The following is a 16,108-nucleotide window of genomic DNA, read 5'->3' on the forward strand; positions in this document are numbered from 1 at the left end:
CAGGTAATTAATTTTGTGCCCTTTTAACAACCCATGAAAGTGACGCATGGAAATTATTTTTAGCTTTCAGAGAGCAGTTTTTCTTGCGCTTTTCGATGAAACACACGATCTGTTATAGTCACAGCCGTGATTTAACCAGTTTTAGAAACTTCAGAGTGTTTTCTATCCACACATACTAATCATATGCATATTCTATATTCCTGGCATGAGTAGCAGGACGCTGAAAAGTTGCGCGATTTTTAACAGAATGTTCGAAAAAGGAGGGGGTAGACTTAAGAGGTTTTAACTACCTAACTGAGGAACTCAATTTAACTTTGCGTAATACCCTAGATGCAGTCGCACCCCTAAAATCTAAAAACATTTGTCATAAGAAACTAGCTCCCTGGCATACAGAAAATACCCATGCTCTGAAGCAAGCTTCCAGAAAATTGGAAGGGAAATGGCGCCACACCAAACTGGAAGTCTTCCGACTAGCTTATCCCTGATGTGGAAACTGCCTGGAAATTCTTTCATGATGGTTTTTCCCAAATAGTAAACAAACATGCCCCATTCTGCAGGTTCAGGGTTAAAGGGCAGGATAATCCATGGTTTTCTTCTGAGCTGTCTTGTATTATTCACGACCGTAATCTAGCTAAAGCAAATGTTCTGATGCTGATTGGCTTATTTTTAGGCGTGTTATTTTCTTCTCAGGAAGGCCAAGTCTGAATATTTTATGTCTGTTACCACTGATAACCTGAATGACCCTAGAACGTTTTGGAAGGCTATTAAGTCTATGTCTGGTAACAGTAATGTTAATGAATTACCGTCATGTGTTTTGAAGGACTCTGTTGCTATATATGACAAAACTGAAATGCTGAATTGTTTCAATAAGCACTTTGTATCATCTGGTAGGCTGTTTGATTCAGTGTCCTCTGTCTCTGTACAACCCTGTGTGGATGAACCAGTGAGAGCTGGTCAAACTTTTAGCTTTTTGCCATTCTCAGTGCAGGTGGTACATAAAGCCCTTGAAATCCTTAGATCAGAGAAAGCCTGCAGGTCCTGATCTTTTTAAATCTGGAAGCTGATTTCATAGCTGAACCACTTAAATCTCTGTTCAATCTAACCCTGGAATGTAATGAAATTCCAAAGATCTGAAAATCAGCATTGTCCTACCACTTTTAAAAGGGGACATCCAACTATTCTAAATACCTATAGGCCAATCTCAAAGCTGTCACCCCTGGTGAAAATACTTGAAACCCTTGTAAGTGAACAGCTGAAAGAGTTTTTATTTACTAACTATATTTGATCAATGTACCAATCGGGCTTCAGGAAGAAGCATAGCACAATTACAGCAGCCATGAAAGTTTTAAATGATATCACTGAAGCCATTGACAAACAACAGCACTGTGTCTCACTTTTTATTGATCTCTCTAAGGTTTTTGATACGGCTGATCATGCTATACTAAGGCAGAGATTGTCGAGTGTAGGTCTTTTGGAGCATGCAGTTGCATGGTTTGTTAACTATCTGTCTGATAAAACTCAGTGCACTCAATTCGATGGGCCTATGTTTGTCAAATTGTCTGTCTTGAATGGTGTGCCCCAAGGCTCTGTACTTGGTGCTCTCTTATTAACTATTTATATAAATGATTTAGACAAAAACGTCCAAAATGCACAACTTAATTTTTATGCTGATGATACTGTTATTTACTGTTATGCCTCCTCTCTTACAAAAGCTTTCCAGAACATGCAAACAGCTTTTATACTGTTCAACATACCTTGTGTCAATTGAAGCTTATCCTCAATACTGACAAAACTAAACTAATGGTGTTTTCTAATGCAAGAAATAGACCTCTGAACCTTTCACCTATTACTACCTGTCAGGGCAAGGAGATTGAGGCTGTAACCTCATATACAGTGCCTTGCGAAAGTATTCGGCCCCCTTGAACTTTGCGACCTTTTGCCACATTTCAGGCTTCAAACATAAAGATATAAAACTGTATTTTTTTGTGAAGAATCAACAACAAGTGGGACACAATCATGAAGTGGAACGACATTTATTGGATATTTCAAACTTTTTTAACAAATCAAAAACTGAAAAATTGGGCGTGCAAAATTATTCAGCCCCCTTAAGTTAATAATTTGTAGCGCCACCTTTTGCTGTGATTACAGCTGTAAGTCGCTTGGGGTATGTCTCTATCAGTTTTGCACATCGAGAGACTGAATTTTTTTCCCATTCCTCCTTGCAAAACAGCTCGAGCTCAGTGAGGTTGGATGGAGAGCATTTGTGAACAGTTTTCAGTTCTTTCCACAGATTCTCGATTGGATTCAGGTCTGGACTTTGACTTGGCCATTCTAACACCTGGATATGTTTATTTTTGAACCATTCCATTGTAGATTTATATCACTATAACCTTCAAGCTGCATACTGGACCCTATTCCAACTAAACTACTGAAAGAGCTGCTTCCTGTGCTTGGCCCTCCTATGTTGAACATAAAATACAGCTCTCTATCCATCGGATGTGTACCAAACTCACTAAAAGTGGCAGTAATAAAGTCTCTCTTGAAAAAGCCAAACATTGACCGAGAAAATATAAAAAGCTATCGGCCTATATAGAATCTCCCATTCCTCTCAAAGTTTTTGAAAAAAACTGTTGCACAGCAACTCACTGCCTTCCTGAAGACAAACAATGTATATGAAACGCTTCAGTCTGGTTTTAGACCCCACCATAGCCTCATAGCACTGAGACTGCACTTGTGAAGGTGGTAAATGACCTTTTAATGGCGTCAGACTGAGGCTCTGCATCTGTCCTCATGCTCCTAGACCTTAGTGCTGCTTTTAATACCATCGATCACAACATTCTTTTGGAGAGACTGGAAACCCAAATTGGTCTACACGGACAAGTTCTGGCCTGGTTTAGATCGTATCTGTCGGAAAGATATCAGTTTGTCTCTGTGGATTGTTTGTCCTCTGACAAATCAAGTGTACATTTTGGTGTTCCTCAAGGTTTCGTTTTAGGACCACTATTGTTTTCACTATATATTTTACATCTTGGTGATGTCATTTGGAAACATAATGTTAACTTTCACTACTATTCAGATGACACACAGCTGTACATGTCAATGAAAGTCCCAAAAGTGCCCTAGCTGGAAGCCTGTGTTTCAGACATAAGGAAGTGGATGGCTGCAAATGTTCTACCTTTAAACTCGGACAAAACAGAGATGCTTGTTCTAGGTGCCAAGAAACAAAATTATCTTCTGTTGATTCTGACAATTAATCTTGAAGGTTGTACAGTCGTCTCAAATAAAACTGTGAAGGACCTCGGCGTTACTCTGGACCCTGATCTCTCTTTTGACGAACATATCAAGACTGTTTCAAGGACAGTTTTTTCCATCTATGTAACATTGCAAAGATCCAATACGTTCTGTCCAAAAATGATGCAGAAAAATGAATCCATGCTTTTGTCACTTCTAGGTTAGATTACTGCAATGCTCTACTTTCCGGCTACCCAGACAAAGCACAAAATAAACTTCTGTTAGTGCTAAACACGCCTGCACAAAAAAATGTGATCACATTACTCCAGTGCTAGCCTCTCTACACTGGCTTCCTGTAAAGGCAAGGGCTGATTTCAAGGTTTTACTGCTAACCTACAAAGCATTACATGGGCTTGCTCCTACCTATCTCTCTGATTTGGTCCTGCCGTACATACCTACACGTATGCTACGGTCACAAGACGCAGGCCTCCTAACTGTCCCTAGAATTTCTAAGCAAACAGCTGGAGGCAGGGCTTTCTCCTATAGAGCTCAATTTTTATGGAATGGTCTCCCTACCCATGTAAGAGACACAGACTCTGTCTCAACTTTTAAGTCTTTATTGAAGACTCATCACTTCAGTAGGTCCTATGATTGAGTGTAGTCGGGCCTAGGAGTGTGAAGGTGAACGTAAAGGCACTGGAGCAACAAACCACCCTTGCTGTCTGTGCTTGGCAAGTTCCCCTCTCTCCACCGGGATTCTATTACAGGGGCTGAGTCACTGGCTTACTGGTGCTCTTTCATGCCGTCCCTAGGAGGGGTGCGTCACTTGAGTGGGTTGAGTCACTGATGTGATATTCCTGTCTGGGTTTCCCACCCCCTGTGGGCTATACTCGACCTTGTCTCAGGATGGTAAGTTGGTGGTTGAAGTTCTAGTGGTGTGGGGGCTGTGCTTTGGCAAAGTGGGTGGGGTTATATCCTGCCTGTTTGGCCCTGTCCGTGGGTATCGTCGGACGGGGCCACAGTGTCTCCCGACCCCTCCTGTCTCAGCCTCCAGTAGTTTGTGTCGGGGGGCTAGGGTCAATCTTTTATATCTGGAGTATTTCTCCTGTCTTATCCGGTGTCCTGTGTGAATTTAAGTATGCTCTCTCTAATTCTTTCTCTCTCTCGGAGGACCTGAGCCCTAGGACCATGCCTCAGGACTACCTGGCCTGATGACTCCTTGCCAGTCCCCAGACCACCTGGCCGGACTGCTGCTCCAGCTTCAACTGTTCTGCCTGCGGCTAAGGAACCCTGACCTGTTCACCGGACATGCTACCTGTCCCAGACCTGCTGTTTTCATTTCTCTAGAGACAGCAGGAGTGGTAGAGATACTCTGAATGATCGGCGATGTGATTATTATTATTTGACCCTGCTGGTCATCTCTGAACATTTGAACATCTTGGCCATGTTCTGTTATAATCTCCACTCGGCACAGCCAGAAGAGGACTGGCCACCCCCATAGCCTGTTTCCTCTACGGGTTTCTTCCTAGGTTCTGGCCTTTCTAGGGAGTTTATCCTATCCACCGTGCTTCTACACCTGCATTGCTTGCTGTTTAGGGTTATAGGCTAGGTTTCTGTACAACACTTTGAGATATCAGCAGATGTAAGAAGGGCTTAATGAATACATTTGATTTGATTTGATTTACTCCATGCATACATGCATTGGGCCAGCAATTAAAACATTGCTGGATCGAATCCCCGAGCTGAGAAGGTAAAAATCTGTCATTCTGCCCCAGAGCAAGGCAGTTAACCCACTGTTCCCCAGGGCCGAAGACGTGGATGTCGATTATGGCAGCCCCCCGCACCTCTCTGATTCAGAGGTTAAATGCAAAAGGCACAGTTCAGTTGAATACATTCAGTTGTATTTCCCTTTCCCACAACTGCGTGGCCTCACACAGTTCCAACGCCATAATCACGTTAGCTGATGACACGACAATAGTAGGGCTGATTACCAACAACGACGAGACGGCCTACAAGGAGGAGGTAGGCACCCTGACGGTTTGGTTCCAGCTTCTCCCTCAACATCAGAAAAACAAAGGAGCTGATTGTAGACTTCAGGAGGAACCAGGCTGGGCATCCTCATAAATGGACGTTGAGACTAGAGGTTGACCGATTATGAGTTTTCAACGCCGATACCGATTCCGATTATTGGAGGGCCAAAAAAAGCCGATACCGATTAATCGCCCGATTTTTAAAATGTATTTGTAATAATGACAATCACAACAATACTGAATGAACACTTATTTTTAACTTAATATAATACATCAATAAAAATATATGTAGCCTCAAATAAATAATGAAACATGTTCAATTTGGTTTAAATAATGCAAAAACAAAGTGTTGGGGAAGAAAGTAAGTGCAATATGTGCCATGTAAAAAAGTTAACGTTTAAGTTCCTTGCTCAGAACATGAGAACATATGAAAGTTGGTGGTTCGTTTTAACGTGAGACTTCAATATTCCAAGGTAAGAGGTTTTAGGTTGTAGTTAATATAGTATTTATAGGACTATTTCTCTCTATACCATTTTGTATTTCATATACCTTTGACTATTGGATGTTCTTATAGGCACTTTAGTATTGCCAGTGTAACAGTATAGCTTCCGTCCCTCTCCTCGCTCCTACCTGGGCTCCTACCAGGGCTCGAACCAGGAACACATCGACAAAGGGCACCCTCGAAGCTGCGTTACCCATGCAGAGCAAGGGGAACAACCACTCCAAGTATCAGAGCGAGTGACGTTTGAAACGCTATTAGCGCGCACCCCGCTAACTAGCTAGCCATTTCACATCGGTTACACCAGCCTAATCTCGGGAGTTGATAGGCTTGAAGTCATAAACAGCGCTGTGCTTGCGAAGAGCTGCTGGCAAAACGCACGAAAGTGCTGTTTGAATGAATGATTACGAGCCTGCTGCTGCCTACCATCGCTCAGTCAGACTGCTCTATCAAATATCAATGTGAATGCAGTAGAAGCCAAGGTAAGTTGCTAGATAGCATTAAACTTATCTTATAAAAAACAATCAATCAATCATAATCACTAGTTAACTACACATGGTTGATGGTATCCCCCCACGCCACTCCCCCGATGAACATTTCCCTCTCCCACCTCCAGGGGGGGGGGGGGGTTTACCCTGCGCTGAATAGTCACCACTAGTAAGCCACCTGCGCCCCCACCCCAATGTACATTTACCATTGTACAGTTGTCAATATGTATATACTCACATTTGTATTATTATCTATTTTTATTATATTTTTGTATTTTTATTTCACTTTGTGCTGAATTGTTGGAGCTTGAAGCTTAAGAATTTCACTGTACCATATAATTACATCTGCACCCCTGTACATGTGCCTATTAAACTCTCTAATCTAATCATTATGAACAGACACAGCAAACATAACATGGTGGAACTGTGTGTGTTCAGCCGTATGTGAAGCACCAGGAAGAAGACCCAGGCACTGTAGCTGAACTGGCATATCACTGCAGAAGGAACATGCTTATTTCCTTCAAGAGGAGGTTGATCTGGGTGAATTATGTATGTTAGGATAATGTATGCCTGGGATGGGACAGGGTCACAGGGAGAGCTAGAATGGTTTGTGGGTCTCTTGTGGAACAGGATGCCGGCATATAAACAATCAGGATTACAGTGGAAATGGCTGCTCTGTCACGATGCTCCCAAGCTTGTGCTAAACTAAACTCTGCTTGCTTTGGTAAATATGTGACATAGTCAATCTGAATATGTCACTGTTGAATGAAGATCAGTCAGTCAGTGTGCACAGTCAGACGGCGGTGAACTGTGAACAATGCAGTCTGCCAAAAATGATTGTAAAAAAGATGAGGCAGATGTGATGTATGTTCTCATTTGTGTTTACCAGTCAGCCTAGAGAGAGAGAGAATGAGGTAACAGTAACACCACTCACATGTAGCGCAGGTGGGGGTTCTGGGAGAAGGCTCTGGCCTGGATACCTCGCAGGTTGCCGTTCATGATTGTTCTGGAAGAGACACACAGTGACACTCACACGTAAGGCAAGTAAACAGTTTACTGAAAGTTACACATATGGAAATAATTATACACAGGCATGAGATCGTGTCAATTTACATTGGTGAGATGTTTAGCATAAAGGGGAAAAACGATTCACTCAAGGTTACTATTGTTGATACTAACAGATGTTTCCTCCTACGTTTACGGATAAAGTAAGCATGAAGAAAAATAAAATGCTATTCCACAATTATAACCACCGACATATTCCTGCCAGTGTGTCCATGGAAACCAGGGTTTTTCAGTGTAGCGTGGCTACACCCACACTAAGAAGTAGGCACTCAGGTCGCACAAGCTTCACAGAAACAGCAACTGTCTGCTGATTGGTCGAAGACAGGTCTTCATAAATGCATCATTTACAGTTAATCATGGGCTGTGAAAGCAGTGCACTGGGAGTGTGTGAGGGAATATTTTGGGCTCTTAACTGAATTTTAAACCGGCCAAGCTAACCAGTCAGATCATTGCCAGATCCGCTACCGGACAAGCTAACCAGTTAGATCATTGCTAGGCCCGCTACCGGCCAAGCTAACCAGTCAGATCATTGCCAGATCCGCTACCGGACAAGCTAACCAGTTAGATCATTGCTAGGCCCGCTACTGGCCAAGCTAACCAGTCAGATCATTGCTAGGCCCGCTACCGGACAAGCTAACCAGTTAGATCATTGCTAGGCCCGCTACTGGCCAAGCTAACCAGTTAGATCATTGCTAGGCCCGCTACTGGCCAAGCTAACCAGTCAGATCATTGCCAGATCCGCTACCAGACAAGCTAACCAGTCAGATCATTGCCAGATCCACTACCGGACAAGCTAACCATTCAGATCATTGCCAGGTCCGCTACCGGTCAAGCTAACCATTCAGATCATTGCCAGATCCGCTACCGGACAAGCTAACCAGTTAGATCATTGCTAGGCCCGCTACTGGCCAAGCTAACCAGTCAGATCATTGCTAGGCCCGCTACCGGACAAGCTAACCAGTTAGATCATTGCTAGGCCCGCTACTGGCCAAGCTAACCAGTTAGATCATTGCTAGGCCCGCTACTGGCCAAGCTAACCAGTCAGATCATTGCCAGATCCGCTACCAGACAAGCTAACCAGTCAGATCATTGCCAGATCCACTACCGGACAAGCTAACCATTCAGATCATTGCCAGGTCCGCTACCGGTCAAGCTAACCAGTCCGATCATTGCCAGGTCCGCTACCGGCCAAGCTAACCAGTCAGATCATTGCCAGGCCCGCAATTGGCGACATTTGGGTCACCAGATTGAAGAAGATTGAAGAATTCTAAAAGCCATCTAATCTTATCTACCAGCCTGTCTCCCCTGCTCTTCTCCCTCCACACGGGGCATCATTATAGTCAGAATAGCATCAAGAGCCTGCATCTTCTCTCTCTCTCCTTAGCTGAGATCAATTATGTATATTGAATGCATTTTTTATTTTAGGCATCTGCAAGCTGTTTATTTGCATTGAACAGTCTGCTCTTTTCAGTAGAATCCATCTGAGAGAGAATGATTACATCAGAACAGTCCTGATGGCATCATACAGTATGGCTAACAGTGATGTGAAACTGTAACACTGGGTGTTTGGTAAGCATAAATAGGCATGTTAAGACATTTATTCCCCCATATTGAATTTGGCTTAAACAAGGGCAGCCCAGTGGGTAATACAGTGTGGTCAATGTCAGACACATCAGGACCTGGGAGTGAAGGATTTAACAAGGCCAACACAGGCGTATGTGTCACATGTCCCCCTGTGGCTTGTACTTAAATATTAATCAGTGAGGTGGGCTGGCTGAGGCTCTGAGGCCCGTATTGCTGACCCAGCGTGTGCCCAGAGTAGCTCCTGCTCCGGTCTGCCTGTGCAGCACACTACCTGGTGAGTCATCCCTATCATCTAGCCCTGGCTGCTGCTGGAGGAGAGCGAGGGAGGGAGGGAGGGAGGGAGCAGAGGAGCCAGAGCCCACTCCAGGTGAGCCTGATGTTAATGAGAGGAGCTGTTAATCAGCCTTGTTCAACTGCTTTGGGTGTCCCCTAATAGGACCAGTGTTTAGACTGGGGGAGGCTGAAGGAGTTTGAGGGAGGCTGAGGGACACTGGTGGAAGCTCAGGCAGACTGGGGGAAACTGGGTGAGCCTGGAGGAGACTGGGGGAAACTGGGGGAGACTTCCCAGAGGGAAGTGTTCCCCACAGGTTCAGAGGGACCAGGATGTCTGACCAGGATGTCTGACCAGGATGTCTGACCAGGATGACCAGGACGGTGGGTAGTATGCATGGGGGGAAGGAATCAGCAAAGCAGGGAGGAAGAAAAGAGACTTATTGTAGTGTTTAGCTTAGGCCAGGGTGTTTAGGGACTTAATTACATTTCCTGGCCGCTATTCCAGCGTTATTTGATCAGTGTAAACGGGCCGTAGGGAGGCCCTGTTGTTTTAGGCTGGCTGCAGTGCATTCAAATAAACATGCCTGCAACATAAGCAACTGCTAGTAGTCAATAGTGCTGATAGAGTATGTGTGCCAACCAGACCTGGTGCCATGTTCCTGGGTGGTGAGATAAGGATCATTGCATACCATTAAATATGTCTTGCATATAGCATGTTTCAGGCCAAGAAACAGCCCATGGTCTCACATCCATATGGTATGCTATCATAACTAGATCAACACTGGGCTCACTCTGGGCTCTGCAGCAACCACAGATCACCATCAGTATGTAAATGGTTTATGTTCCTGCTCTCTTCCCAGGTTTATACTCACAGTCTCTGAAGTCCAGTGTACAGCTCCATGTCCACATCTTTCAGCGTCTGCAGGCCAGTCCAGTTCTCAATGTGTCTGGAACACAGGGAAAGAACAGAAGACAGTCAGTTTAAAAATCTACTTTTAACCTATATGTTTATTCTGTGGATTTATGTACTGCATCTCTCGTATTTGTCGCATGTACAGTTCATCTCAGTTGTAAAGTTCATCCTTCCAGTCCCATCTGAGGAAGCTTCAAGGCAATACTGTAAATAAAGTATACTAATATAGTCTAGTAAATATACTATATTTACAAAATTATGTGGACACCCCTTCAAACTAGTAAATTCGGCTATTTAAAAAAAAATATATATATTTTTTTTATTTCACCTTTATTTAACCAGGTAGGCAAGTTGAGAACAAGTTCTCATTTACAATTGCGACCTGGCCAAGATAAAGCAAAGCAGTTCGACACATACAACAACACAGAGTTACACATGGAGTAAAACAAACATACAGTCAATAATACAGTAGTAAAATAAGTCTATATACAATGTGAGCAAATGAGGTGAGATAAGGGAGGTAAAGGCAACAAAAAAAGGCCATGGTGGCGAAGTAAATACAATATATCAAGTGAAATACTGGAATGGTAGATTTGCAGTGGAAGAATGTGCAAGGTAGAGATAGAAATAATGGGGTGCAAAGGAGCTAAATAAATAAATAAATACAGTAGGGGGAGAGGTAGTTGTTTGGGCTAAATTATAGATGGGCTATGTACAGGTGCAGTAATCTGTGAGCTGCTCTGACAGCTGGTGCTTAAAGCTAGTGTGGGAAATAAGTGTTTCCAGAGATTTTTGTAGTTCGTTCCAGTGATTGGCAGCAGAGAACTGGAAGTTGATGCGGCCAAAGGAAGAATTGGTTTTGGGGGTGACCAGAGAGATATACCTGCTGGAGCGCGTGCTACAGGTGGGTGCTGCTATGGTGACCAGCAAACTGAGATACGGGGGGACTTTACCTAGCAGTGTCTTGTAGATCACCTGGAGCCAGTGGGTTTGGCCAACGAGAGCGTACAGGTCGCAGTGGTGGGTAGTATATGGGGCTTTGGTGACAAAACGGATGGCACTGTGATAGACTGCATCCAATTTATTGAGTAGGGTATTGGAGGCTATTTTGTAAATTACATCGCCGAAGTCGAGGATCGGTAGGATGGTCAGTTTTACAAGGGTATGTTTGGCAGCATGAGTGAAGGATGCTTTGTTGTAAAATTCTAGATTTAACCTTGGATTGGAGATGTTTGATGTGAGTCTGGAAGAAGAGTTTACAGTCTAACCAGACACCTAGGTATTTGTAGTTGTCCACATATTCTAAGTCAGAACCGTCCAGAGTAGTGATGTTGGATGGGCGGGCAGGTGCCACACCCGTTGCAGACAGGTGTATGAAATTGAGCACACTGCCATGCAATATCCTTAGACAAACATTGGCAGTAGTATGGCCTTACTGAAGAGCTCAGTGACTTTCAACGTGGCACCGTCATAGGATGCCACCTTTCCAACAAGTCAGTGTGTCAAATTTCTGCCCTGCTAATGCTTTCCCGGTCAACTGTAAGTGCTGTTAATGTGAAGTGGAAATGTCTCGGAGCAACAACGGCTCAGCCACAAAATGGTAGGCCACACAAGCTCACAGAACGGGACCTCCAAATAGGCTGAAGCGAGGAGCCCGTAAAAATCACCTGTCCTCATTTGCAACACTCACTACCGAGTTCCAAACTGCCTCTGGAAGCAACGTCAGCTCAAGAACTGTGTTTCCATGGCCGTGCAGCTTCACACAAACCTAAGATCACCATGTGCTATGCCCAGCGTCAGCTGGAGTGGTGTAAAGCTTGCGCCATTGGACTCTGGAGCAGTGGAAACGCGTTCTCTCGAGTGATGAATCACGCTTCACCATCTGGCAGTCTGACAAACAAATCTGAGTTTGGTGGATGCCAGGAGAACGCTACCTGCCCGAATGCATAGTGCCAACTGTAAAGTTTGGTGGAGGAGGAATAATGGTCTGGGGCTGTTCTTCATGGTTCAGGCTAGTTCCAGTGAGGGAAATCTTAATGCTACAGCATACAATTACATTCTACACGATTCTGTGCTTGCAACTTGTGGCAACAGTTTGGGGAAGGTCCTTTCCTGTTTCAGCATGACAATGCCCCCGTGCACAAAGCGAGGTCCATACAGAAATGGTTTGTCGAGATCGGTGCGGAAGAACTTGACTGGCCTACACAGAGCCCTAACCCCAACACCACCGAACACCTTTGGGATGAATCGGAACGCCAACTGCAAGCCAGGCCTAATTGCCCAAAATCAATGGCCGACCTCACTAATGCTCTTGTGGCTGAATGGAATCAAGTTCCCGCAGCAATGTTGGAAGCAAGTCCCCGCACAAACATATAGTGGAAAGCCTTCCCAGAAGAGTGGAGGCTGTTATAGCAGCATAGGGGGGACCAACTCCATATTAATGCCTGTGATTTTGGAATGAAATGTTCAACAAGCAAGTGTTCATATACTTTTGGTCATGTAGTGTATGTGGGATACACTGTCTGGTAGAATAATTTTCCTGTGTATGTCTCCCAGTGCAAGCACATTCACATGATTTAATGCTGGCTTAAATGAGCTACAATGCAATTGCGTCCTGCGTAATGAGGGGACGTTTAATGAAAGCGAATGGCTGGAGGTCCCCAGAGCATCTCCACAACACTGAGCTAAAATCACTCTGGGTGCTCCATGCTGACTATTGATGCTCTTGAACTGTACTAAAACTGAAACTCAGCATTATTCAGTTTCCACTAGTTACCCAAGCCACAAAGTCAAAATTGGATAAATCATACAAATATTATTATTTAGGTTAGGGTTTGGCATAAGATTAGCAGTGTGTTTAAGGTTAGGTTTACAGTTAGGGTTAGGTTTAAAACCACATTTTAAGAAGATAAATTGTAGAAAAAGGCGATTTTATGACTTTGTGATTGTGGTAACTAGTGACGACCACATTCTGGTAAGAGCAAGACACTTCCTTAAAAGGTAGTTGTTACCTTTGGGCCTGGTGAAATTGCAATGCCTTATTGCTTATGTATTGTGGGCAATTAATTTGGTGAGTAACTTAATGAGTTAACGTTAAAAGACTCACCACAGTGTCCTACTTTTACTTCTCTCACTTCAAACTCTCACGTCCATTATCTCATTCCCATCTATCTGTTCAATTACTCTGACTTTCATCCTTTCTTCTCATATACACTCTTTTTTATTTGTTTCTACCCTCAGAAAAAAAGGGATTTCAAAAGGGTTCTGCGGCTGTCCCCATAGGAGAACCATTTTTTGTTCCAGGTAGAACTCTTTAGGGTTTCATGTTGAACCCTCTGTGTACACACACATAAAAACATTTTTCACAAAACCGCTCAACACACGAGCACACACATCCATCAGCAACACACAAGCACACACATCCATCAGTACTCAAGCTGCTGTACAACATATATTGCTGATCTCTGAGCTCAGGAATTTACATCCAGCCTCTTTTGGCATCAAGTTTTGAAATTGGCTTCAAATATTTACATCATCCATACAAATTTAAAATGTAACCCATCTCCCTCTCTGGTCTGTTTCGAATCAGTGCAATGTTCCCTTGGTTCAGACCAGGAAGACCATCTTGATCTCTCTGCTTCTTTTTCCATGTGATGCGTACATGTGAAACAACATCCCGAGGAGCTGCTAAGAAATGCCTCAGAACCCTAATTGTTTAGCATGCATGAACAGGTCCAGAAATATGAGATAAATCAGATGGCAGGTGAGATGTGAGATTTTGTCCAGGTGGCAGGTAGTTTATGTGCAAGGTTGGGGCCACATGAAGCTAAAATGGGACCAGTGAATACTGGACAGTATAGCTAACCTGAGACTGGAATCTGCTGTGGGTGTTATACACTGAAATTGTGCATGTGTACAACATGTAGCCTACACTACAGTATGTATTATGTAAACAACAGTGTATAAGCATAAAGTCACACATTACTGTATACACACACATACAGCACATACCATGTATCTACTGATGGACAGGAAAGCAGATACTGTCTTATTCAAGGAGAATATAAAAGGACATGTAGATGGCAGTAAGTGGAGAGTTAACATTGCAAAGAGCAAAACTATGGCAATCCATTTGACATTCCTACTTGCTTAAAATGCAAATGTATGAGACAACGTGATGAACAACAGCTATGGTGCATAACGTACCACTCAGATTTGGAGAAAAAAATCTTCTAGAGTTATATTCACGGGCATTTTTTCTGGCAATTCATCTTAAAGACAAAATACTAAGACTATCCCGCTCACATCTTGATAAAACAGCGTTATGTAACCTAGCAACTCTGCTTTCCAAAGCAGTAAAGTGGGTCGTCATTTGGGGAGGCAATGTAGAACAACAAATCCCCTCGACAGATGAACTCGACATGTAAAACAAAACCAAAAGCTATTTTTCTTATTATTTGGTGGGTGCTTATATTTCTCCATTTCACACATGTACAAGTGTGTATTAATATGCGTGTGAATTGGAAATGTGTTTTTTGCACATCCCAACTGCCCCTGAGAGGAGAGGAGAGGGAAACCGCCTCACACAAACCGGAATCATTCAATACCCACAGAGATTAAATTCTTAAGGTAAACATGAGTTGTGGAAATTCTGACTGATTGGCTGAGTTTATTTTAAACTCTGCATGAGGCCTATCCTCAGTGGTAACTCAGTGGTAAGTAAAAATAATTTAAAGTACTACTTAAGTTGTTTTTTGGGGGTATCTATACTATACTTTACTTTGCTATTTATATTTTTGGCAACTTTTACACCACTACATTCCTAAAGAAAATACATTATGAACATTTTATATTTCCCTGACATCCAAAAGTACTCATTCCATTTTGAATGCTTAGCAGGAAGCGAAATGATCCAATTCACACACTTATCTAGAGAACAACCACTAAACACATATCTTTAATTTGTAAATGATGTTGTTTGTTGAAGTGCGCCCCTGGCTATCCGTAAATAAAAAAAACATGAAAATTGTGCTGATTGTGTAATATAAGGAACTTTAAATGATTTACAGCGTTTGTTTTACTTTTGATACTTAAGTATATTTTACCAATTAGATTTACTTTTGAAACTTAAATATATTTAAAACCAAATACTTTTAGACTTTTACTCATGTAGTATATTACTGGGTGATTTTCACTTTTACTTGAGTCATTTTCTATTAAGGTATCTTTACTTTTACTCAAGTATGAAAATTGGATACTTATTTTAGCATTGATTAGCACTGAAACATGGATTAGAGTTTATAGAAAAATATGCTAGATTAGTTGCTCAAAAAGTTGTCAGGTACTGTAGATATAGGAAGAGAATTCAATGCCACTGTCAATCAGTTTGGCACAACGAGTGAAGTGATCCGAACCAAATGGTTGAACCGGAAAGCCTATTTCAGCAAAAACTTTCTCCCCTGACAACAGTATGCTTATACACTGCGACCCCATCTTCTGATGGTGAGGAATACAGTATGGCACTCAGGCAGCACTGAATGTCTGCAGGTCTGATGGTGAGGAATACAGTATGGCACTCAGGCAGCACTGAATGTCTGCAGGTCTGATGGTGAGGAATACAGTATGGCACTCAGGCAGCACTTAACACTCAGGCAGCACTGAATGTCTGCAGATCTGATGGTGAGGAATACAGTTTAACAGTCAGGCAGCACAGAATGTCTGCAGGTTTGATGGTGAGGAACACAGTTTAACAGTCAGGCAGCACTTAACACTCAGGCAGCACTGAATGTCTGCAGGTCTGATGGTGAGGAATACAACATAACACTCAGGCAGCACTGATTGTCTGCAGGTTTGATGGTGCCACCCACGGTGACAGACTCATTTAAAGCATGGAGAAGCACAGTGCCTATTCTCTGAAGCCTGCGGCTATCTGTGTGACTGGGGCGACAACCCAGCTGGAGGATGGGATTTTTACCCTTTGTCTGCGTCTCAAATGGCACCTTATTCACCATCTAGCGCACTACCC

The 16,108-nt window shown here is 43.1% G+C and overlaps 1 protein-coding gene across 1 annotated transcript in view; it reads right to left on the reverse strand.

Annotated features, from left to right (window-relative positions):
- The window catches only part of LOC139386570 (NT-3 growth factor receptor-like), a 287,619-nt gene that overhangs the window by 222,280 nt on the left and 49,231 nt on the right, over window positions 1-16,108 (reverse strand). Inside the window, exons 2-3 of the mRNA XM_071132265.1 lie at window positions 10,043-10,117; window positions 7,183-7,254 (exon numbers count right to left, since the gene is read on the reverse strand). Coding sequence (XP_070988366.1) covers window positions 7,183-7,254; window positions 10,043-10,117 — 147 coding nt within the window. The remainder of the gene's footprint in view (window positions 1-7,182; window positions 7,255-10,042; window positions 10,118-16,108) is intronic.

Source organism: Oncorhynchus clarkii, chromosome 1 (assembly GCF_045791955.1).
Source record: "Oncorhynchus clarkii lewisi isolate Uvic-CL-2024 chromosome 1, UVic_Ocla_1.0, whole genome shotgun sequence".
NCBI classification, from domain to species: domain Eukaryota; kingdom Metazoa; phylum Chordata; class Actinopteri; order Salmoniformes; family Salmonidae; genus Oncorhynchus; species Oncorhynchus clarkii.